General features: G+C 46.9%; 2 protein-coding genes across 4 annotated transcripts; one reads left to right on the top strand and one right to left on the bottom strand.

Annotated features, from left to right (window-relative positions):
- Positions 1–154: 154 nt before the first annotated feature.
- Positions 155–1,476, bottom strand: timm13 (translocase of inner mitochondrial membrane 13 homolog (yeast)). Its single transcript, XM_023843815.2, has 3 exons — positions 1,168–1,476; positions 760–828; positions 155–641 (listed from the first exon to the last, which is right to left on the bottom strand). Exons 1-3 carry the CDS (start codon positions 1,285–1,287, stop codon positions 543–545), a joined length of 288 nt encoding a protein of 95 aa, XP_023699583.1. The 5' UTR covers positions 1,288–1,476; the 3' UTR covers positions 155–542.
- Positions 1,477–5,114: 3,638 nt separating this feature from the next.
- Positions 5,115–15,067, top strand: enc3 (ectodermal-neural cortex 3). 3 transcript variants are annotated; one of them, XM_023844068.2, is made up of 3 exons: positions 5,115–5,769; positions 7,305–9,106; positions 13,108–15,067. In XM_023844068.2, exon 2 carries the CDS (start codon positions 7,316–7,318, stop codon positions 9,083–9,085), a length of 1,770 nt encoding a protein of 589 aa, XP_023699836.1. In that variant the 5' UTR covers positions 5,115–5,769; positions 7,305–7,315; the 3' UTR covers positions 9,086–9,106; positions 13,108–15,067. The 3 variants fall into 3 exon arrangements, with proteins under 3 accessions (XP_023699836.1, XP_023699835.1, XP_023699834.1); XM_023844067.2 differs by having other exon boundaries at positions 5,115–5,849; positions 7,309–9,106; XM_023844066.2 differs by having other exon boundaries at positions 5,115–5,849.
- The last annotated feature ends 8,572 nt before the right edge of the window (positions 15,068–23,639 follow it).

Genomic DNA, 23,639 nt, shown 5'->3' with positions numbered 1-23,639 from the left:
AAATATTGGCTAAAAGTTTTATTTAAATAAATTTAGTACATAGAAAAATCACAGGCATGCCATTTAAATGTCTTCCTGAGGGTATGTTTTAACCATCTTCCATAAATAACATGGAAAAATGTCCAGCGTTGCCACAGAAAGATCATGAACCATATTTTGTTGACAAAGTCTTGTTTTTAATCAGCACCCTGATATTTAATATAACATTAAATATGAATCCCCCTTGATTAAAACTAGATTTGTTGAGCACACATGGTGATGTCTGGCATTCTTCATAGGGGGACACTTTACACAACACAGGACTAGGCAGCAGACTCCCAGGAACACTGCACCAAGGGTCCACCAAAGCCCTTCCTGCTGCTTTAATTACAATACTTATCCTCCTCTGTTCCAGGAGATGAAACAAAGGATAAGAGTAATCTTCATCACAAATGGGGGACAAATGTCCAATATGGGGCTGTAAAGGTCTGTGTGCTACGGCGCCGAACTCTCATCATCTGTGCAGTGAAAGGGGGAAGCACGGAGGTAGAGGACGGCGGTCTTCAGATGCGAGCCCGTTCCTTCTGCAGTCTGGAACTGTAGGTCTTGGACACGGTATTCCGTACGTCCAAGTACCGATCCATGCACATGGCTATGCATTTCTGCAAACGCAATCGTAACGTTACAAATTTAACGCTGATCGTGCACTAGATGCCAAAGTTTTTAGTATTAGTTCTTTTATTATTATTACTACAGCGGTAGGTATAAGAGATACCGTACCTGTTCAGAGTTGTCCAGCGTCCCCCCAGGTTTGTCGATACACTTACGAAAGCATTTGTCTGTCAATCTCTGAAACATAAGATACTCCGTGTTACATTAGGATTTATGTGAATCTCGCTCTGAGATTAATTGTGTCAACAGTTTAGTTCCAATTCAGTTTGTCTACCGAAAAATATAAGCGAGGTATCCTATCAATGGCTAGTAATAATGTAGCTCGTATACACATGAAAAGTGAAGTGGAATCACAAGCAAGGTTAATGGATAACTAGTCAGAAAAAAGATGGTAGTTATTCAGAGTTATAACTAGAAACATGCACATTTCACTCATAGCACTACTGGGTTTACGATCACTTGCCATAATTCTGCAATTAATCCAGAACTGGGGTCTAGAAAGTTGGTCGTACTTGCCTGCAGGAGCTCCTGTGCGTTTGCCACCGCAATCTGCACCTTCACTTGCTCCATTATGTGCTCCGTATCCATTTTACCTGATCCGGCGCTTGATGAGAAATCAGAACCAAACCCATCCATTTTCCCAACCGGGTTCCCCCAAGGCCAAATATGCTGCTCAAACAACCGTTATTACAGCAACACGTGAGCGCAGCAAAACCACGAAGCCGCTCGATGCCCTTGAGAAGCGCCGGATATTGTGTTTGCGCTATTTCCGGACGAAAGGCAGCTTGGGACATGTAGGCTGTTCATCCGGAGAAACGGACACGCGCTTGTAGTTACCTTTGAACGTTGATTATATTTCAATAGCTGCTCCATAACACTTAATTTAAGAATTTGAGCAAAAAAATCAAATAATTTTCTAAGTAAATCATTAAGTCAGTGATGCGGCATTTGGACGCAGAGCATATTTGGCTGTAGAGGAGGGTATAGAGGACGTGTCAAATTCAAGAGTTGAGAAAATAACAGAGGTGGAGATTTCAGGTCCAGAGAGTACAAACCCAGACCAGGATTTTTTTTCAACCAACTAGTTCAGTACTCCGTGACTGTGGCTCTTCATACTCAACTGGTTGGTTGAAACAAAATCCTGGTCTGGATTTGTACTCTCTGTACCTGAAATCTCTACCTCTGGAAAATAACTTCGCCGCCTCGTTTTACGTGGTCCAAATGAATTCACAAAATAAAGAAAAAGAAATCAACAACAATATTAAAATTATGTAATAATTTTGTGTAATCAGTGGCCTGAACAGTTTGTGGGTGGGATGGCTAGAGTCCCTAGTGATCCTGGTGGCCCGGGATCTGCACCTACCAGCCCGTTAGGACATCTATGCTGAAAGGTGCAGATCCCGCCCACAAACTGATCAGGCCACTGAGGTCAGGGAAACGCCTCTGCAGCCTGAAGTCAAGAACTGAACGGTTTAGGAGGAGTTTTTACCCATAAACAGTGAGACTCCTCAACCACAGCACATAATGGACAACGACACACACACACACAGTCTTCTACTATCCATTTCCATAGCTATAAAATATTTGCATATCTGCATTTCATGGCACACCTACAGTGAGATTTATATCTTCACAGTGCAATCTGTATACAGTGCAATTTATACTTTATATTTATACTTTCACAGTGCAAAGTTATCTATACTTATGTGAGTTATGTATACTATATGCACTTTATCTTTCTGTGATGTTGGTACTTATTTCTTTTGTATGTATAGCACAGCCGGGGTAATTATTGCCAGAAAAATCATTTCACTGTATTTTGTGGCAGCTATAACTACATGTGACAAATAACGGATCTACATCTACACATCTATTAAGGATATACATCTACATCTAATATGCCCTGAAGGGTACATTGATTTGAAAAATCCCGTATTACAATCTTTACAATAAAAGTTCTGTTATACTTATTTTTTTCTCTTCGCTTTAATTGTCATTCAAACCACTTGACATGATAAGAACGAAACACCGTTTCATTTCAAGTGCATGGATAGACCGGAAAAGTGCGGGGGAGAGATACACCGGCACACAAAGCAATAGTAAACAATGATTGGAGATGTAGGAATAATAAATAGATATCAAATATAAAGTACTGCTTTAATAAATAAATATGCAAGTACTGACCACAGTGCAAATGGCAAAAAGTGACAAACTACGTACTTAGTAATTCATCTAGTTAATGATGCTATGATGTGAATATCCCTAATATCACTAACATGGGTCTAGAGTGGACGTGACGTGCTTCACTGGATAGAAACAGAAACGGCTACATTTTTGTGCATCTATATTTCCAGTCGCGTCTACTGTGCAGTATAACAAAAAGCTACGATGAACTTCTGGATGGTAACAGCAGAGGGAGCTAGAGGATTATCAGCGCTTGATTGAGTCTCGTTAGTTGGGGAGATTTTAGAATCGCTTTGGAACTACAAACAAGCCGGGACCTCATTGCAAACTCATCATAAAGTCAAATGAAGAACAGACCAGTGATAGATATAGCATCTTAAGACATAAGGAAAGAGTTGGAGAATTAAAACAAGCCAGTGGTGATTAGGGAGACTCTCTAATGAAGGCTTCCAAAAGCTTTATCCAGACAACATTATACTCCAGCAGGTGCTGATGATTACAGGACTGCAACCTCATGACTAAATTAATGCTGACCAAGGATAAATGACTTTGAGTGTAAGAGAAGAGCAGGTCAACTAAAAAAAAAGCAGGAATCTGTAAATTCAGCTGTATGAGCAGGAAACTAATAACATCTACTAGGATCGAGACACTATATATGTGTAAGGAGTTTCTAATGGAGATGTGCTGGCTAGAGAGGAAATGCTTAAATAAACCCCGATGCTGGAGGCTCCTGCCAAAACCATCGCCAGGATTATTGGAACAAGTTGTGCTTTGACATTCCTGTGAACCTGCACAGGTCTGGTTGACACTGCCCAGGGAGAACAATGAAACACAGTTCCTGGCAAGATATCGTCATGACAGGCGTTTCTGTTCAGTACCGAAGCATCGTGGAATACAATACGGGCCTTTTACTCAGAGCCACTCGTAGCCAGGGTGGGAGTATTTTCTGCAAAGCGGGAGTATGTGTGTTAATGCTCAACAATGTTAACCCATTACTATGTTAGCTGAAAACCATGTTTGTTAGCCATTGCTAGTCACGGTGTCCTTTAACGGGGATTTACAGGGATTAATGAAATGTCACCCGCAAGGCTTCCAGAACAAAACAACCTATATGAACAGTAAAGTAAATCTGACTGCCAGCTATGATTATGTCTGCCAGGTACGCCATTCTGGCGGGCATCCAGATTTATGTACAAGTCTCTCTGTTCTCAGTGTGGACTTTGACCTTGTTAAAATATACTAAATGCTATACTCCGTCACATTTTGGGTGACTCTGTGTAATGATTTTTTCCGTCTCTTTAACTTTAAGAATGGTGTTCATGCCTTTTGACTTATATTATATCCTAAGTCCCAAGGGCCAGTCTGAGGCACAGTGTGACTATTAATCAACAGCTGCAATGTGTGAGTAGGCTTAGAGTAGTGTTTGAGAGTAGCGTTTGCCATGAGAGTAGCGTTTTATTATACGGGGAACGAAATAGGTGAAGCGAAGGTTGTGGTTTAGTTCTGAGCATCCTTCACGGTAAAAACCACGATTGACGTGATTCGTGTCACCCTGTAATAGTGGTGATGAAGAAAGGAGACTGTCTGCAACCAGTCTAACTAAAGAACAAATTACGACAGCTTTATGAACGGGAAAAAGATATGAATTTCAGATTAAATGCAGCTCCGTTATGCAAAATATTCAGACAACGTGAATGTCGAGACTGCTGACAGTATGTTTACAAAGAGCAAACAGTACTTCCAAAAATGTTGACCTGCTTATGTACATGTCAAAGCAAGCCTGAGCGAAACAGGCAGTTAGAAGATGGATGGATGCTGCAGAGTCAGTTGCAATACAAAAATATTTACGTCACAATTAAAATATTTTTTGAATAGCAGCTTGTACAAATGGAGGAGAAATCAGTCTGGATGATGAAATGCTCCGAGAGAAGGTGCAGTGGCCACGGCCCCTGATAGAGGGGATACGCAGCCTTCTGCCCACGGCGCTGCGGCTGTTCTGCTCCTGCTTCGCTACCGCTCCCAAGTTCCATCCAGTTTTCAATTTTTGTAATTGGCGAAGCCACACTAAACAGCCCAGTGATCATGTGTCATCGTCAGATATGCCAGTCAAAAGAAAGCCTTAGGAATGTCTTACTTTCAAAATATCGTAATATGAGTGTGAAATAAAACCACTGAAACTGGCGACGAACAGCCTCACGTGGGGCCGGACCACCCAGGCCAAACACCTACGTCACAAGCCGCTGCACAGATTATTCTAATTCACTTGTAGTAATAAGTGACATTATGCAAAAGCCTTGGCTGCGCTTTGCTACTCCACCAGGAAAGACATTCTCCTCGGGCGAGTGTCGCCACAGTAGCTAACTGAAATAAAGCATGAAATGCGTTTGTTCTGCGGTATTTATCAAACGAGATTCCCTTGTATTGCGGCAGTTTGCCCTGCAGTTATTTTAAATTGTACTTTTAAACGTTCCGGCCGGAATCCAAGCATTGTACAATTTCATTTGAAAGCGTGCGACGCCTGTTTGGGACTGATATGCGGACAAATGAAGCGGCGATTTAAATGTCCGCACGGACTCGGAATCGATACAAAAAACCCGGAGCGAGGAGCAACCACGCACATTTTGAAAAGTGTATTATTCTGACACACATCCCCCAAGCCCGCTTCCATTGGCAGGAGCCTCAGGCTGGAGGAGGAGCCCGTTGTGAAGCATTAACTTGCGCTGGCACTGGCCTCCCAGTACAGCTCGCTCCACTGGTTCTGCGTGCTGCCCGAACCTACCGCGAGCCGCCTTCGCTTTATCAATCAGCCCGATCGGCAAAGACCTGATGGGTGATCAGCGCGTCCATTTGGCTATCGGTACCGGCGCCGGACTCACCTGAAGCGCATTTATCGACGCGATCGCGGCTACCGGCGCTATTCGGCGTTATTGCAGGGTGAGAGACTGACGGCGATCGTGTGAATAGCGGCGGCGCTTCGGTGTCGCTCCGAAAACTCACTACAGCCCGCAGGTTCGGTGAGTGCCGTCTCGTTCCTGTTTGTGAGAAGGACAACGACAGGTTTCTTTAGCTTGGAGAGAAGATCTGCCGTATAAGGATGTAAGCAGATCAGCCCTCTGCATTTTGCGAGGAGTTTCTGTAAGCGGCTCTCTGTCTTTTCCGGACGGGGTCTCAGTAGTGGACACAAGTTGCATCTGCCGCATGAAAGCCTTGGCTTTTAAGTATCGTTCTTTTTGGAACTTTTTAATTGTGTGTAATGCAAATATAAATGGGATTCTTGAGTGATTATTATTTTCTACATAATTATTATGTAGAAAATACCGCAATGTCATGTTTTAGGCTCGACAGAATCTTATTGACTGATTATGAATAAGACATAGTATTATACGGAATTCTCTACGTTAATAAAACGCAGGTCGGCCCCATAATTAACCTCGTAACTAAAACAGTAAAGGCAGAAAGAGTATCACCGGAGGCGATGCAGCCCCAGTTTGTAATTATATTTGGTAACTGAGCTGCCTTTCCAGTGTATTATTTCGGTATACGTACTCTTGCTTTAAATATTGTACTTTTTATTTTATATAAAAAGGTGTTTTTAGTGTGTTTGTTTTCTAGTAGCTTCTGATATCTGAATATTTTATCTTGGTAAAATTCTTCTATTCACAATTATTTTGAACCGAACCACGTCCTGTGCAGATTTTGGATTAATATATTACTGTTACATGATTTTGATCTGACGGGGGATCCGATAGCATTCAAATCTGAACGCGAAGAACTCGATACGGGGGAGGTATATTTACATAAAATACTGAGGATGTTTGCGGTCCTCTCGAGCCAAAACGATATCACGAGTTATTGGTATTACATGAGGTCTTGTTAAGATACTGATAAGTGCAGGAAGTGCGGCACACATACAGATCTTTGGTTACTGCTTTGTCATATAGTTCAATAAATTAAAATCGCATCAACACAGAACTAGACCCTGCAGCACGCCTGGAAGATATTTAGTTCCTATAAAGTGTGTATAGATCGATGAGGGTATGGCTTCCGCTAAACCAGCGTTGGCCTTTATGACCAAAGTTATCTGGGGTCTGTTGCTCAGGGCATAATTTGGCCAGACTATATAAATCATGGTTCTTGTTTTTATTTCTGTAACTTCTAGATCAAAGGTCAGCCTACAAGCCACATGTGCTGCTCCATTCCTAATAAGTGTGGATAACTGAATGACCTAACAGGCGGCGAGTAACAATTTAGACCGACTGTTCTTTGTCGTTAAAGCTTTGCATGTTCAGAAAAAGGGGCTTTATTGAGCTTGCATTTCCTTTTTTCCCCTTTGAATATAATATGACTTCCAACACTCTTGGCAAGCTGTCAGATTCTTTCTATATTTAAGATAAGGCTTAGTGCAGGGGTGTGTGCATGTATATTATCGCGACATGCAGTTTTCTGATTTTCCCCCCCCCCCCCCCCAGTTAGATCGACAATGTCTGTGAGCAGCCACGAGAACCGGAAGTCCCGATCAAGTTCTGGATCTATGAACATCTATCTGTTCCACAAGGCGTCGCATGCAGACAGCCTCCTGACGCAGTTGAACCTTCTGCGGAAGCGCTGCATCTTCACTGATGTGGTACTGCGGGCCGGCAACCGAGCCTTCCCCTGCCACCGTGCCGTGTTGGCTTCTTGCAGTCGCTACTTCGAGGCCATGTTCAATGGGGGGCTCAAGGAGAGCCGGGATGCTGAGGTCAACTTCCATGACTCCCTGCACCCCGAGGTGCTGGAGCTCCTCTTGGACTATGCCTATTCAGCCCGAGTCATCATCAACGAGGAGAACGCCGAGTCTCTCCTGGAGGCAGGAGACATGCTCCAGTTTCACGACATCCGAGACGCGTCGGCTGAGTTCCTGGAAAAGAACCTGCATCCGTCTAACTGCCTGGGCATGATGCTGCTGTCCGACGCCCACCAGTGCGAGCGGCTGTATGAGCTGTCCTGGAGGATGTGCCTGGCCAACTTTGCGTCTCTCTTCAGGACTGAGGATTTCCTCCGTTTGCCCAAAGACAAAGTTCAGGCCCTGATTTTCAGCGAGGAGCTTGAGGTGGAGGATGAGAGTCTGGTGTACGAAGCCGTCATTGCCTGGGTAAAGGCCGACATTGAGAGGAGACATGGTTACATCCCAGAGCTGTTGCGATTTGTACGCCTTGCCCTGCTCCCAGAATCGTACCTGCTTAAGAATGTTGTGTCAGAGGAGCTAGTAATGGGTCACAAACTGGGTCGGGAGATAGTCGATGATGCGGTCCGTTGCAAGATGAGGATCCTGCAGAATGAAGGTGTTGTCACTGGCTTCTGTGCCAGACCAAGGAAGGTTAGTCAAGCACTTCTGTTGCTGGGTGGCCAGACGTTCATGTGTGACAAGGTTTACATGATAGATCATAAGACCAAGGAGATTACCCCCAAAACGGACATCCCCTCTCCTCGGAAGGAATGCAGCGCCTGCGCCATTGGCTGCAAGGTGTATGTCACCGGTGGCCGGGGCTCCGAGAACGGGGCCTCTAAGGACGTGTGGGTCTACGACACGCTTCACGACGAGTGGTCAAAAGCCGCACCCATGCTGGTGGCCAGGTTTGGTCACGGGTCAGCGGAGCTCGATCATACCTTGTATGTTGTGGGTGGCCATACTTCTTTGGCTGGCTCCTTCCCGGCTTCCCCGTCGGTGTCCCTCAAGCAGGTGGAGCAGTATGACCCACAGGGCAACAAGTGGACGTTGGTTGCCCCACTGCGGGAAGGAGTGAGCAACGCTGCCGTCGTAGGAGCCAAGAACAAGCTTTTTGTGTTTGGCGGCACCAGCCTCAACCGGGACAAGTTCCCTAAGGTCCAGTGCTTTGACCCGTGCGTGAACTGCTGGACCGTTCCTTCCGTTTGCCCTCAGCTCTGGCGCTACACCGCTGCTGCCGTGGTGGGCAGCCACGTCGTCGTCATCGGCGGCGACACGGAATTCTCTGCCAGCTCCGCCTACCGCTTCAACAGCGAGACTTTCCAGTGGTCTAAATTCGGGGACGTCACGGCCAAGAGGATCAGCTGTCACGCCGTTGCGTCCGGCAATCGCTTGTATGTGGTCGGGGGCTACTTCGGAGCACAGCGCTGCAAGACCTTGGACTGCTATGACCCGTCCACAGACACATGGGACAGCGTTACCAGCGTGCCGTACTCTCTAATACCAACAGCGTTTGTTAGTACTTGGAAGTACCTTTCTGCATAGGAGTGAAACAGCATCAGTCTTGTAAGTAGTTTCGTGGAACGTTGCGTTGTAACGTTTTATACCTTTGAGAATTGTGTTAGAGAGGCGGTCTGCCTGTCGGTGATTTCAGAATAACCTTCTGTGTGTAAATGCATTTTGCCGGTCGGGGGAAATCTTAGCCTCCATCAAAGTATTAAATCATGTTTTCCAAATCCTCTTAGTGTGGCAAAAACAGGGAAAGGAAGTTAGGTGACAAAAAACAACGTTTCCCCCTCTCATCCAATCATGGAGGAATCTTGGGAATGTTGTGTTGGACTTGGGGCTCATGTGGTGTTTACCTTTCACGTGGGCTGCACTGATCTGCGCTGCTGGCCTTCCTGTCGAGCGCGGGTTAGATGGGGGGGGCTGGCTGGCTGGGTGACAAAGCCTTTGATGTTGAAAGGGGGGTACTGAACAAGCGGTTTGGTGTTAGAGTTACAGTGTGGAATGCGAGGTAATTACACCGGTAATTACAGTGCAGATTCTACAGCATAGGACTCTGGAGAAGAATTAATGGATCACTGCTTGCGTAGAGGCTGTGAGGTGTGTGAAATCCCACAGGGTACAGGGTAGGAGTTGAATCCATTTGTTCATTTAGTGTGTTTTTTTGTGGGCGGGATAAAGCTTTAAATAGGCCCAGAGAGTTGGTGTGATATTGAGGGTGTTTGGAAGTGGACACAATTTATTGTCGTCGTCCCCCCCACCCCTTTGGCTGCCGTCGTGTCTTCAGCTGCCAGGTGTGGCCTCACATTCAGTGTATGAGGTGGAAGCGGCTGTTTGTTCACTGTAGCTGTGTGTTAGCGGGAGTCGCCGTACAGAGCACTTCATGAACAGGCAGCTTGGCAGCCAGGCTGAAGGAGCACGCGGACGCTCTAACTGGGCAGGAGCCTCGCTGGGCGGGAGCAGCTGTTTGAACAGCGGGGTGCGGAGATGCTCTAAGCCCTCCGACAGCCTCTGGCGCTTTACAACGCTTCTTCGCTCCTGGTTAAGTCGTCGGCAGCTCCACTGCAATCTCTCTCCTCTGCTCTGCTGCATGTCCCGGGCCTGTTCCAGAGGCTTGTTTGTCCAGCATCTCAGATGTTGGAGGAAGGGAGGGAGAAGCTATATTTTGCACTCTTTGGCAGCCAAGAGCGGCAAACCTAAAAATATCCATCGCTCCTAGAGCTTCAAACGTTCGAGCCGGGGTCAGAGGAGAAGTCGGCTGTCTGTGGACCCCCTCGCTCGGGCCATTTATCGCCACGTCACCCCTTGGTGTCCCTCACTTCCTGTGCGGTCGTTGGCCTTTTACTTTTCACTCCCAGCAAAATGCCCTCTGTCTTGAGGATGAAAATGTGAATGAAGCCCCATCTGGTGTTTACTGGGAGCCGGCAGTGTACAGATGCATTTTATCTGGGTATAGAATTCCCTTGTGGCTTTTTAGCTTTTCTTCTTCTTTCTCACTCTGGTCTTTGAACTCTGCGCACATGTGTGTATTGGTTGTCCTCTTCCAAATTCTTACCAGGATAAGCAGCCTGGAAAAGAAATATTTGTTCTAGTAAAAGCAAGCCTGTTATGGTCTGTCCCTGGATGTCCGATAAGATGGACACTTAAAAAATGCAGACTCAAATATCCCAACGGCTGCCGAATGAAATCGATGGAGGACCTTTCCCTAACGTGTGTGTGTTGATGGTTTGACGGGGATGTTGGGCCTCCTGTTTTGATTTGTTTGGCTCACTTGGCGGAACGTGAGCAGAGGCTGGATTAGCAGCTGAGCTGAGACCGTCTCAGTGTGTCCTGGACTTCGCTTCTCCTGCCGCTGTAAGGCGAGATGCCGGCTGGGCGGGATGCAGAGCGCGGGCGGCAGAGACCCATTTTAATGAACAGAGCCCTCGGCGCGTGCAGCAAGTCACAGCGGGATGGGGTCGGAGGTCACGGGCCCACGCCAGTTTGCCTTCCCCCCCGAGAGGGGGAGGGGCGTCACGCGTATCGCCCATCACTAATGTTTTATTAATGCCCCCTCCAAAAGGCAGCTGAATGAGCCATTTTATGACACCTGTGCTCTTCTGTGACACTCAGAGGACCCCATTCCGCCTCGGTGTCCCCAGAGAAATCAACTTGCCTGATTATAGCCTTAAGCGTGGCTGCATTTGCATAAATCTAATCGTGTTTTTTTTATTGCTCTCTTACACCCTTTGTGTCCACTGGTGCCCAGAGGAGAAGTTGCTTAAAATCTGAATGGTGGTGTCACATTAATGTGATTACAAGTAAAAAGTTAACGAGCTGTCGGCTTCATTTAACATTTAGCATCGTTACTGCCTCCTGCAGGCCGGTTGGTGTATATGTTCCAGTATATCTTTGGGCCATTTAGCTATAAGGCTTGAACGGTTTGCTTTCAGGCAGTTGGCAGTGCCGGTCTGTTTGTGGTGCCTTGACCTTCGTTGGCAGACTTTGACGCCCCAAGACTCTCTGACATGCTCTCGAGAAGCCAGCTGTTGGATTTATGTGTCCGGAGATTCGTTTTGGATTTGGCATGTTCATTAATAAATATCGCTGTACTTTGGGTGCCTGTGAGGGACAGGGAAGTTGAGCGGCTTTGGATGAATGGTGGGGGGGTGATGGGTAAGTGTGAGGTGGTGTGGAGGGGGGGGGGAGGGAGGCAAACAGATGTATTCAGGGTCGCCCATCTGTAAGCCTGATTATTCCGGCTGAGCGGCTAGTTGCGAGTGAGGCCAAGTGACCTTGCTGGGGGGGTCACTGGCTCTGCTAGGGGCGTCTGGGGGGGGGGGGGGGGGGCGGGACTGTCTGTCGAATTCACTAATAAGTTTGATGAGCGTAACTGAAATGGCAGCTGTCTTTCAACCGTGACGATGGCATGATGAGCTTTGGTGACGAATGACAGCCCTGGTGAGGCTGCCGAAACAGGGGTGTGGGGCCTTAACTCATCGCTAGGCAGCGATCCGTGTCGCCTGTGGGTGTGACCGCCGTGCACAGACCTGAATTTCAGGTTCCGATTGGAATCTGGGCAGCGGGTCAACGATGTGACAGGACGGGGAACCGGTTTATCCCGCGTTGCTCCTTCTCCTTACTGGGACCGTTTCTCACCGTGGGAGATATTGGCCGAAACCTCGACTTCACTGGAAACACAGGGTGGTGAAACTCAAAGGTGTGTCAGCAGTGTTGTTGTAAGATGTGTGACATGCAAATACTCCGACATCCCTTCTGTGTTTGCCCAGAACACTACAAAGAAGCCTAACACCACAGTTCTTAAGAACCCTGAAGTGCTGATGGGGAGGGGAATATTTTTAATTTTGCTGTGTAAGAGTGATTTTTAAAAAACCCCCAGACAGAACAACATGCTGATCCAATGTCTATGACACTGGATTGTAAGCGGGACGTTCTGGACTCCAATAGGCGTTCAGGAGGCCATCTCAGTGGGAATATTTGTGGTCTAAATGGTTAAATGCGCGTTGCTTTAATCTCTAAATAAAAACATGTTTCCATATTTCAGATCCACATCAGATGTTGGGTGTTACACTCTGTGTGCAGTGTCAGTGTGCAGTGTCAGTGTGCAGTGTCAGTGTGCAGTGTCAGTGTGCAGTGTTAAATGGCAATAATGTGCCTTGCTTGAGTGCTTTCAGCTGAGGTGTGACCACTTAAACAGATTGTAGCCATTTAAGTAAGACAACCAGCGTGAAACATTCCTGCTTGATTAAAATATTCCTAATAACTTTTAAAAGCGTAGAAGATAAGTTTTTAAGGTAGCGGTAAACACTGTAGACGGTTTTCTTCAAACTTGCCTTCTCAGGTTATGTGATTCATGCACTTTTTCTAAAAGCTGCTTATTTTTAAGTTAAACACCCCAAATTGTTACAAATAAATAAACTAACAAATAAATCACATGCATTAAGTGAGGAATTCGGGCTTGTGGCCAGTTTACTTAGAAATTATGGGAATTTCCGCTATGAAAAATTCCCAAAGTTTTCCTCGTTCCTGACCATCTTCCCTCTTCTTTCTCACACCCACAGATCGGCAAATCTGCATGGAATGTGCTTGAGCGTCCTCCCCCCTTGCCGCCTGCAGAATTCCAGGGGGTGAATGGAGCTGCAGCGGGAAAGATGAACCCCCCTCCGCTTTGGGGATCACACCAACCTCGTCCTGGATCTGCTCCTTCAGTCAGGAGGAGAAACAGTGGAACCCCACCCCCCCCGATCTGTTTTATATTTGTTCTCTATTTGAATGTGTCTGTGTTTCCACGTTGGCGACTCTGAGCCACCCCCCTGGGGGGGGGGGATGGAGCAAAATGGAAGCTGGTGAAAATTCAAGTTTATGGGGGGCACTGAGGCTGCTGGGTATGTGCCCCCCCTGCCCTGAGACTGTCGGAGGCTCCTCTGGCCTGGAGCGGGACACACTGTGGACTGGACACATACAGGGGGGGGGGGGTGTTCCAGCCCACAGGGGGTGCCTTGCCTACCCTCAGCTGAGCGCGATGTGCTGGACGGGACCTGCTTGCTGGGGGGGGGGGGGGCAGCTAATTTAAGCCGAATGGCTTTAAGAAGGTCTGCTGGTGCCCAAGAGGACGACGGCTGCGGAGAAACCAGCCCACGGTTAACCGGCTCGATAGCGGTCTGACGCTTCGCGGCACGATAGCGGTCTGACGCTTCGCGGCTCGATAGCGGTCTGACGCTTCGCGGCTCGATAGCGGTCTGACGCTTTGTAAAGAGTTTCGCTTCTCTCTGTCACTCGCTGGGCTTCCTGAGTGAAGCAGACCCGCTGTAAGACACGAGCCGCTGTCGTTAGCCAGATCCTCTCTCGTACTTAACGGAATTTATATCTCTGGACACAAACTGGCTTCTGTTTTTGGCGTCTAAATCCATCTTCTATCTGTGCTAAAGTAGCTATGCAGAGAATGTTGGACACATGAATGAAGTTTTGTGTGTGTGTGTGTGTGTGTTTTTTTTTTTTTTTTAACTTTGTAATGTTTGGATGCTCAGGGTTTTCCTGTCCCATCATTTATTCACTTTTCTTTACGCCTTGACTACTGCGTTAAACCAGAATTAATACTGTAAATATTTGCTGTATGTTGCTGTATTGTGACAGTCTGACAGCTGACCCTATTGGTTAAAAATACTGGACATATTTACAGCATTAAGATTGTTGTACTCTGGAAATGTGTAAAGAGTGTGTCTGTCCAAGTCCTGTTTACTTGTCTATGATTTTAGCTTCTTTCTCTTCATGTGTTGTACAGTCTTATTTTGCAGTCTGTTTTGCACATCAGTTAGACTTAGTCTTACTTTTAATATTTAATATGTTGTTCCTTGAGCAACATGAATGATTGTGTCATCTGGCACGTCTTGCTGAATGTCTTGCCCCAGTAATGATCTGTTGCTGGGCGTTTCGAGGGCCAGATGGTCTGATGACATGAGATCTTTCTGCTTGCTGTTCAGGTGGCAGTCCGGTGCCTGTGTTGGAATAGTTTCCGTCGCATAATTAAACTTTTGTAGAGGACTAAAAAAATGAGTGATTAACACAAATTCCAATAGATGCAATGAAATAATCTAAACTCCCTCACGTCGCTGTCAGGCTCAGAAATGTATCAGAAAGATTTGTTTGTTGGTTGGGCACCCAGGTGACTCCCAGAGGTTTTTTCCCCCCAAAACAGGAGTTTCAGAATTAGAATTTTAGAATTTGGTGATCAGTGGTCATTGTTGACACACCACATCAGACTACGCAACAACGAAATGTGTCCTGCATTTAACCCATATATGACATTTTGATTCTCTTCTCCTCCTCTTCTCCTTCTTTTTCTCTCCTCTCCGTCTTATGCACCATTTTGTATAAATGATGTAATAATGGATTACCACACATTCTTTTCAAGTGCTTTGGGGCAACTTTGTTACGAAAGGGCCTTTATCGATATTGAATTGAAATAATTGGACAAAGTGTATTTCAGTGAGGAAACAAAGTAAATGCTGTTCTACACGCTAAGCTATTTTTTGCTCTTTTTTTTACATTTAGAACGAAGGATGTAGCCAGTCCCCCGTCGGTCACACCGCCTAAAATTAAAACCAAACCCCACAGCCCCGACCCCCCACTGCTTGTGAATGCACGACTCGCACCAAAGTCCATAGTCCTTCTGGTCCTCCACTAAGGATCTGACCTGCTTTTCTCACTTACAGCAAGGAATCCCATCAGACTTCACCATAGTCTGAAGGAGTGTTATTAATCCCGGAATGACCTTGAAGCGATTGCACGTGGGGTGTCGCCCGCCTCAGCTTTCTCAGGAATCTGACGCACCTCTCATTACTCCAAGCCTCATGCTGGGGATTCGCCGTGGGTCTGGCCAGGATGCTCCTTCCCTCAAAGCGAAACGGTGTCTCTTCTCCATCATGCTGCATTCCAGGGGCAGGCCGGCTGACGATTCGGGGCGAGACGGGGAAGGTGCTCCGCTGCTCTTTCTGCTGGGGGGGGGGGGGGCGCGCACACTTCCAACCAGACTTGGACATACGGCGTGGCCCACTGGTCCCCAAGGGGACCCTCCTGGGGGGGGGGGGGGTGACAGACGGAGGAAATGGAGAACAATATGAGTCAGTGAAGCGGCCCTTCTGCCGGCGTATCTGATAACTGCAAACAGTCACTGAGATTCTTGGGGGAAAAAAAAGGAGAAAGGAAGTGTAGCGCATGCAAAGCGTCGCTGGCTGCCGTGTTATCGGTGAGACACGCTCTCCTCCCCTCTCAGCCCCCCCACGGCACCTCCCTGCCATAAGCACCGGGGCCCATGAGCGGCTGGCGGCTGCCGGTCGTGCCAGACTGGGGAGGGCGTGCCAAAAAGCACAGCTGTGCACGCTCTCAGAGTACGGGAGCGGAGTAACCAGAGGACATCTGAAGACAAAGTGGAACCAGTTCTGATTATCAGTAATGGGTAACCTTTACCACAGGCGCACAGTAGGCCTCCTCTACCCTGCCATCCGGCACAGCAGGCCGCCGTGGTGCTTATCCCTCTGTTTGCCTTGCTTTTTAAGTAACATTCACTTGTGTGTATTACTTTTGGTATAACTGTTGCACGGGATGGTTTATTTAGTATAATTTATTACAAGGCAACTGGTATAGAAACTTATCTGTAAAGAAAATTGTCACAAATACACATCCTGTATTTCACATTTCTTTGCTAAATGCATCTGACAGGTGAACACATTTCCATTAATCTGTAAACTGTCGTATTTTAACACCTGAATGTATTTGCTAATTCACCCGAGTATATACAGCACCTGGTGGTTTTGCTATAAACAAAATAGGGCCGTGCTGCGGATAACTCCAGCCTCTGAATTTATTGCCAGAGTGCAGCAGCTAATTAAGGCTGAAATAGAAAAACAGAAAGGTAACAAGTGTCATCCAACCTAAAAAAGGAAACCGTAAAAACCCTTAAATTTGATAAGAACCACAACAATAGTCCAAAAGAACCTTTCCTGCTTAAAAGTGACATCATTATTTTTGGTGAATGGAGCCCATTCACACACACTCTGTATTTAATAACAATTCAAACACGCAGAAGAAGGAGAGACATCTCATTTTCAAAAAGAAATCCGGAGCCGGGTTATGGGGACGACGAGCTTTTCAATGGACCCATTGTTACGGGAAATATCAGGCTGGCTGCTTCAAACCGATTCCACCGGCGGCAGAATAAAAGGGAGAAACAGCCGTTTGGCTTTCAGCGTCATACAAAAGCAAGAAACAGAGCGGCGCATACAGAAGGGAGGGGATGAAAGGGGTCTGAGGACAAGGAGCAGTGGTCCGTGCTGAGGCTGCGCGTGTGCGTGTGTGTGCGTGTGTGTGTGTGTGTGAGAGAGAGAGAGAGAGAGAGACAGACTACAGGGGGGGGGTCACATGTTTGTTCTGACCCTGAGGAAAATGAGGCCAGGGTGTGGAACGGGCCAGCTACCCAAAAGCACTGCAGATACACAGCTGCTCGAACACAAAACTCCCCCTAAATCGGCTCAGCTACCTTCTGCCAGCCCTTACAAGGCGCACGGTGCGGGGGGGGGGGGCTCTGGCCTCCAGTGAAAAATAAAGTGAGCTCAGGTCTTAAACTACTCAAACCAGACAAGGACAACTAGCAGATTTCATTACACCGGAGCAGTGCATCATAAAAAGTACACTGGGTAGCCTATTGTTATTCAGGTAACTGTATACATAATATAAATGATTGAAACAAAAAAGGGCACATGAAGGCTGGGATGGGGGCATTTGGGGGGGGGGGGTGCAGGTTGCGCGAATGTTAGCATTTAATCCAGGGACCACGATGGAGTTGGGGAGCCCTGGTCTTTGGCTACCGCCGTGGCCGTGGCTGTGGCTCGTGCGTGATCGGTCTGGACCGGCGCCTAGCGATCGCAGACAACGTGCTAAACCACCAGCGCCTTGCAGCACTGGCAGCCACACGCCGAGGCTCTCGCTGGCGGATCTGCGGCGCCTCTCGCGTCGGCTGCCCTCCCAGCGGGTCAGGCTAAGATGCCATTGGGCTCCGCCCACTAGCAGCAGTCGCCATGGTGATCCCTGTGACTCCACCTCCTCTGTGCCTCCAGTGCATGATGAAGTGGAGGTATTACCCATCATCTTAGGAGCCCTGGCTGGAACTCGGGGGGGTCGGGATCCTCTGGAGGTGGAAGAGTCACATTCTTCTAGCTCGCCTGTTACCACTTTTCTCTTCGACACGCTTTCTGCCAAAATGTAAAAGTAAACGCTCAAAGCAGTGTTACAGCAGTCTGCAAGCCAGCGGTATAAAGAGGCAAATTGGTTTTAGAACCAAATGCTCAAATAAAGGCTGTGCAATTAGAGTACAACTGAACGTAAATCCCTTCCTGCTGCTTTGAGGTGTCTCCGGTCTGTTCCAGCGGCCTGTTTCTTGGCAGAGTGCAACATGGATCCTATTCTTAGCGTTCGCAGGCAAAGTGCCGCTCGCGTAAATTAGCGAGTGTTTGTCAGGGACCCGGTCACAATGGCCCGTGCAGCCGGGTCGGCACGGAGAGCTTAATAGCTGTTTACACAATAGGATAATTACACAGTAACTGCAGCAGGCGGACGGCGCTGTGGAGACATGGATCATTTTAGGCTAACGGGGCTGCAGTAGTCATTGATGTGCCGCCGCCTCCTTAATAAGCTCAGGTGCAGGCACAGCAACCGCTAATACACTTATTCGGGTGGGGGGGGGGGGGTAATTGCTACCTGTCAGTCAAACATCAGCTCATTATTTTAAATAGATTTGTCGTCTCTGAGCTCATCGGTGCCCTAGAGACAAAAAGAGATGACCTGGTACATTCAACACCCAACACAAACCTGCCAACCCCCAAGAATCCAAATACGGGACCCCCCCCTTCTGCTGGTTGGTGTTACACAGCAAAACCCAGAACACTGAGGTCGACCCGGACCGGGCCACACAGCGGCGGGGGGGCGGGGGGGCCATGGGGCCGGGGGGGCCGTGGGGCCATGGACATTCCCAGGACAATTAAAACGTTTGCCCTGACGATACAAACCAGGGGGAGGATTAAAGACGGCCAGTTCATACAGCAATAATGTGCTTTTGTTTGAAGACAGTGGGCTCATTCACTCCTCCGCAGATTCACATTAGTAAAACAGGAAATAATTCCGAGTTGGGGTGGAAAACAGGAGCTGAAGGCTTTGCCCTGAGGGTGCGCCAGACAAAGGCAGGCTCCAGTGTCAGCACCATTATGATCGAGTTTCCGAAAGCTTCTGACGGGGGTGGGGGAGGGGGGCACGGAGTGCTCTCAGAGATGGCGTTTTGGCACATGTGCACAAAATATGAATTATTAAGTCGCTTCTGTTTCTGATTAAGCAGGCACTGTCAAAGGACTGTCGATATGGGCATGAGTAACACAGAGGGCACAGCTATGACATCATCTACATTCTCCATCACATCCATTTCTGTAGCTCTAGGTGCTAAATATTACAGCACTGTGCAAACGTCTTAGACAGTCAAAGGAAATGCTGAAAGCTGATTTTAGTTGTAATATAGCTGGATAGTAAGTGTACATTTGCCCAGAGCAAAAACACATTTTACATTCAAATATACGCAAATTTAGAGTAACACAATAAAAACTAACAGGGATGTCTTCTGTTCTCCAAGAAGTTCCTGATATCTTCTTGGACGGCTAGATGAACACCGCTTCAGCTCCCAGTCCTCTCCTCAGGGGCGCCCTAGTCATTACATGTATTTGTTAAATTTCACCACCAGCTCAATTAATGAACTAAATAGGTTTTAAAAGTCATGGACGTGTTGATTAGCCATATGAGTTGTGTTTGTGGTTGAGCCAAAAAAAATGGGTGTATTGGGTGGTTGCTGTAAATGCCGAGGTGATTATAGGAGAGGTTTGAAATGGTTTAGCTAACACACTTTTACAGGCATGATATAGTTATACACGGACATGAAGGTCATTAAAACATAATTTTCTTTGACTGCCTAAAACTTTCAAATAGTACTGTACTTTTATATTATCATTGTACCTTACATATTCTACTTTAATGCCTGGTGCTGGTGGCATTGCAAGACGGTGTCTTTAATATTAATTGTTAGGGCTGCTTTTTAATTAAGGAGGAAAAAACAAACTACAAAGTACAGTAGAACCTCCGATTGCCTGATATGTGAAATCCCAAAGGGGCTGGGGGGGGGGGGGGGGTAATTAAAGACCAAAGTGGAAGGGGTGGTGGCTTAAGTGATAGGTACACTGAGCAAATGAAGGGCAGAGGAAAGAAGAAGTTCTGGTGGCTTTTTACATCACCGTACTGTAGCCCTGTATGAAAATCAGTCTGAAATGCCCCTGTCACCTGAAATGCCTCTGTTGCCTGAAATGCCTCTGTTGCCTGAAATGCCTACCTGTCACATGAAATGCCCCCCTGTCGCCTTAAACATGTTCCCCGCTCCATAGGGTTTGTGTAAAACAGATGCATTTCATTTCTGCATGACAGCTGCAGGTCATAACTGCAGCACAACACATCGAAGTTTTACGGGGCGCCGGAAATGACGAGGGGCCACGGTCTCTCCCAAGCCCATAAACTGTTTTTATAGGCCATTGCCTCCCCCCTTATCATAGAGCGGCCAATCAAAGGAAAAGATTAAAAACAAACAGCGACAGACGACTCCCAGTTCTTAGAACTCTTTGTCAGTTTGCCGGCGTTTATGGATCCCTTAGCTGGCAGAAGACCTCGGTGGGGAACTCTGCTCTCAATAAATATCAAAAGAAGGTTCCAGAACATCACAGCTTTGGCATAAAGCACGGCCGGCCATCCTGCACTCTGAACCTTACACCCACACCCATGCTGACTCAGAGCTGCACAAAGCCTGTTACACTCATGGGAAATGTTTATTTTTTATAGTAAGATAACAGACACTCTGCCTGCAGAGATGGTGCTGGTGATTTGCTTTGATAATGGGCCGCGCTTTGCTGAGACATATTCCTTACCCCGCCGTCAAAGGCATTTAGTTACCACATAGCTGGTGTGCCAGTGACGTTATTTTCGATGCAGTGAGCATCGCACTGGGAATTCCTCTCCTTAGGTAACAGGCTGATTTCTCTGGCTTGGAGCTGCTAGGGAAGTGTTGAAGGTTCATCTCCAAAGTTATTTTTGTCAACACTGTGGGAGGGCATTAAGACTGCCATAAAACACGTGTTCAAAAGGGCTGTATGTGTACCGGTGATTTTTTTCCGGGTGGTGATACCCCCCCCCCCCCCCCCACCAAAGCCCTAAAAGACTTTTTGAAAAGAGAGAGTGCTACAGAGCATGCAAACAGAAGGTCACCAAGCAGAATACAAGCATCCCAGCAAAGCTGTATTTGAATACACTATGTATTTCAAAATGCACCTAGTTGTTTTTTTATTGTCTATATACATATATACAGTACCAGTCAAAATCTGGACACCCAGATTTATCAAGGTAGCATGTCAGGATTGGTGCCCGTAGGTGTCCGCTGGCCATCTCCTTTGCTGTTGCCTTAGTGCATTCAAGAACCTGCTCTTGTGGCTCAGTGGACTAAGCCTCTGTGCTGTGAACAGAAGGTCACTGATTCAAGTCTGGCCTCAGCACATCTGTGGGTCCTTGAGCAAGGCCCCTAACCCCCCACCCCCAGCTCCTTGGACACTGGGCAGCTCTCACCTACAGAGAGCAGACAGAGGGCAGTGTAAAGAGGATTTCCCCACAGGGATCAATATAAGTGTCTATGATTATTATTGTTCTGTTCCTCAGAGGTTCATTGTGGCTGTTTTCCTGTGTTGCTGTGTGATTATTAGTTGTAGTTACCCTGTGTTAGTTATTGTAGCTTCGTGTGTTGCTGTGTGATTATTAGTTGTAGTTTCCCTGTATTAGTTACTGTAGCTTCCTGTGTTGCCCCCTAGCTTTGCTATCCTTGTTCCCGGTGTTGCTCCCTAGCTTTGCTATCGTTGTTCCCGGTGTTGCTCCCTAGCTTTGCTATCGTTGTTCCCGGTGTTGCTCCCTAGCTTTGCTATCGTTGTTCCCGGTGTTGCTCCCTAGCTTTCCTATCGTTGTTCCCGGTGTTGCTCCCTAGCTTTGCTATCGTTGTTCCCGGTGTTGCTCCCTAGCTTTGCTATCGTTGTTCCCGGTGTTGCTCCCTAGCTTTGCTATCGTTGTTCCCGGTGTTGCTCCCTAGCTTTGCTATCGTTGTTCCCGGTGTTGCTCCCTAGCTTTGCTATCGTTGTTCCCGGTGTTGCTCCCTGCCTCAGCTTAGTTTTGACCCCTCACAATCCCTTTCATTTCTGGTTCTCCTTTTCTGTTCTGTTTTGTTAATAAAATCCTGGTTTGTTGGAGCCGCTGTGTGGATCGTCTCTCCTTTGCCATGCCCCCCCATAAGAGAATGACATATGGGACAGTGCCAGATGGGCACCGATACTGACAGTAAGGACCCTAAGCACACCTGGAGGTTATGTGAGCACTGCATTTTCTTGTGAACAAGGAAAGAGATGGAGTGCCGTGACAGACGACCTGGCCCCCACAATTACCCCCCCCCCCTCCCCCGACCTAAACCCTATGGAATTGGTTCGGGGTGAGTTGGATCAGAGAGTGAGAGCAGCCAACTTTTGCGCAAAACTTGTGGAAATTCCTTCAGTACTACTGGAGAACCATTCCAGGTGGCTACATCTGGGAGCTGGTTGAAAGAATGCCAAGAGTCTGCAATGCTGTCATCGAAGCAAAAGGAGACTGTTTTGAAGAGTCTAAAATCTCTTGGTTGTTGCAATATTTGATTTATAGTACTCTATTGCCTCAGGGCCTTTTACTATAAGGTGAGGGTCAAGTTTTACTAGTCTTTATGTTATTTATTTTATTTACTTTATTTGACATTAATTACACCAATCAAATTCCTTGAACTAAAATTGATTCAGATTCTTCTCACCAGTGAGTTAGTTACTGTCTACTCATGAAATGTTTTAAGGGGCACATAGGAGATTGTTAAGTAGAATTCAGCATTTCATTTTTCTCGTTGCCCTTCTCTGGCAGGGATTCCCGTCCCGCCGAGAGCCAGCAGACACACGGCTGCAGCTTTGCTGCACAACGTAACTACGACAAGTGGCTGCTAATATTTTTCCAGCTCTCAAACAAGGAGGACATACAAGCATGTGTACAAACAGACAGAATAAATAAACTGTTTACTGCCCGTGCTGAAGGGGTCTAAAAAGGTAGAATTCTCCACTTTGGCTGGCAAAGTAACTGTTTGTTTTGGCAGCGCTGGGCAGGAGCTGAAAGCTGGGATTAAAGAGTACAGCACAGAGGGATTCCGGCTGGCGACTTCACATCCACGCATACCTCCCACCTACATGTAACCTTCATGCTTCCAGATGTGAAAAACGACGGCCTTCCAAGGCGAGGACTCCCCTCCACACAAAGCCCTGACCATATTGGAGCGGAACTCTGTTCTGCATGACCAAGTTCAACATCTGTGCTCAGAGTATCCCTCGATGCAGACAGAAAACAAACAGCACGGCTCATAAAACAAAGGAGGCTATGAAATGTCTCCAGTTTAACAAAAGCTTGTTAGACTGTTTGCGTACTGTTTGGAACATCAATCTTGAAGGTAACATACTTCAAACGTGTGGCTGAGAGCAGAAATTCCTACTAATCTAGTACATCACATATATCTACGGTAAAATTTTAAACTGATTTTAAATGATGACTTAGATTACCAGCAGTAACATTATTTACAATATGATAATGATCAGCTTCACTCCGCCGTTTGATGAGCATGGTGCATTTCTAGCTATTTACCGCTGATGGACTCTGTAATGTAAGTCTTGTCATCAGCTAGCTGTTATAGCCTGATTTATAGCATCTTACTATCCATCCATCCATCCATCCATCCATCCATCTTCTACTGCTTTTCCGGATCGGGTTGCGTGCAGCAGTCTCAGAGCATCTTACCATAAATATCTTACCATAAATAATTGTAATGAACCTGCAAACTATTTTCAGTATCAAGGTTGAAGACAGCAATTAATAATTGTCGGTATATATATACACACAGAGGTAGGTGTCATATTACTAT

Source organism: Paramormyrops kingsleyae, chromosome 15 (genome assembly GCF_048594095.1).
Source record: "Paramormyrops kingsleyae isolate MSU_618 chromosome 15, PKINGS_0.4, whole genome shotgun sequence".
Lineage (NCBI taxonomy): Eukaryota > Metazoa > Chordata > Actinopteri > Osteoglossiformes > Mormyridae > Paramormyrops > Paramormyrops kingsleyae.
This window is presented reverse-complemented; position numbering and strand designations above follow the sequence as displayed.

What these genes read in the sequence shown, in the direction of transcription:
- timm13 (XM_023843815.2), bottom strand. Translation starts at nt 1,287, where the DNA reads ATGGATGGGTTTGGTTCTGATTTCTCATCAAGCGCCGGATCAGGTAAA. An exon ending in ACGCACAGGAGCTCCTGCAG is followed by an intron (nt 829 to 1,167) that starts GCAAGTACGACC and finishes CTTATGTTTCAG; the next exon opens with AGATTGACAGACAAATGCTT. An exon ending in CGCTGGACAACTCTGAACAG is followed by an intron (nt 642 to 759) that starts GTACGGTATCTC and finishes TTGCGTTTGCAG; the next exon opens with AAATGCATAGCCATGTGCAT.
- enc3 (XM_023844068.2), top strand. Translation starts at nt 7,316, where the DNA reads ATGTCTGTGAGCAGCCACGAGAACCGGAAGTCCCGATCAAGTTCTGGA.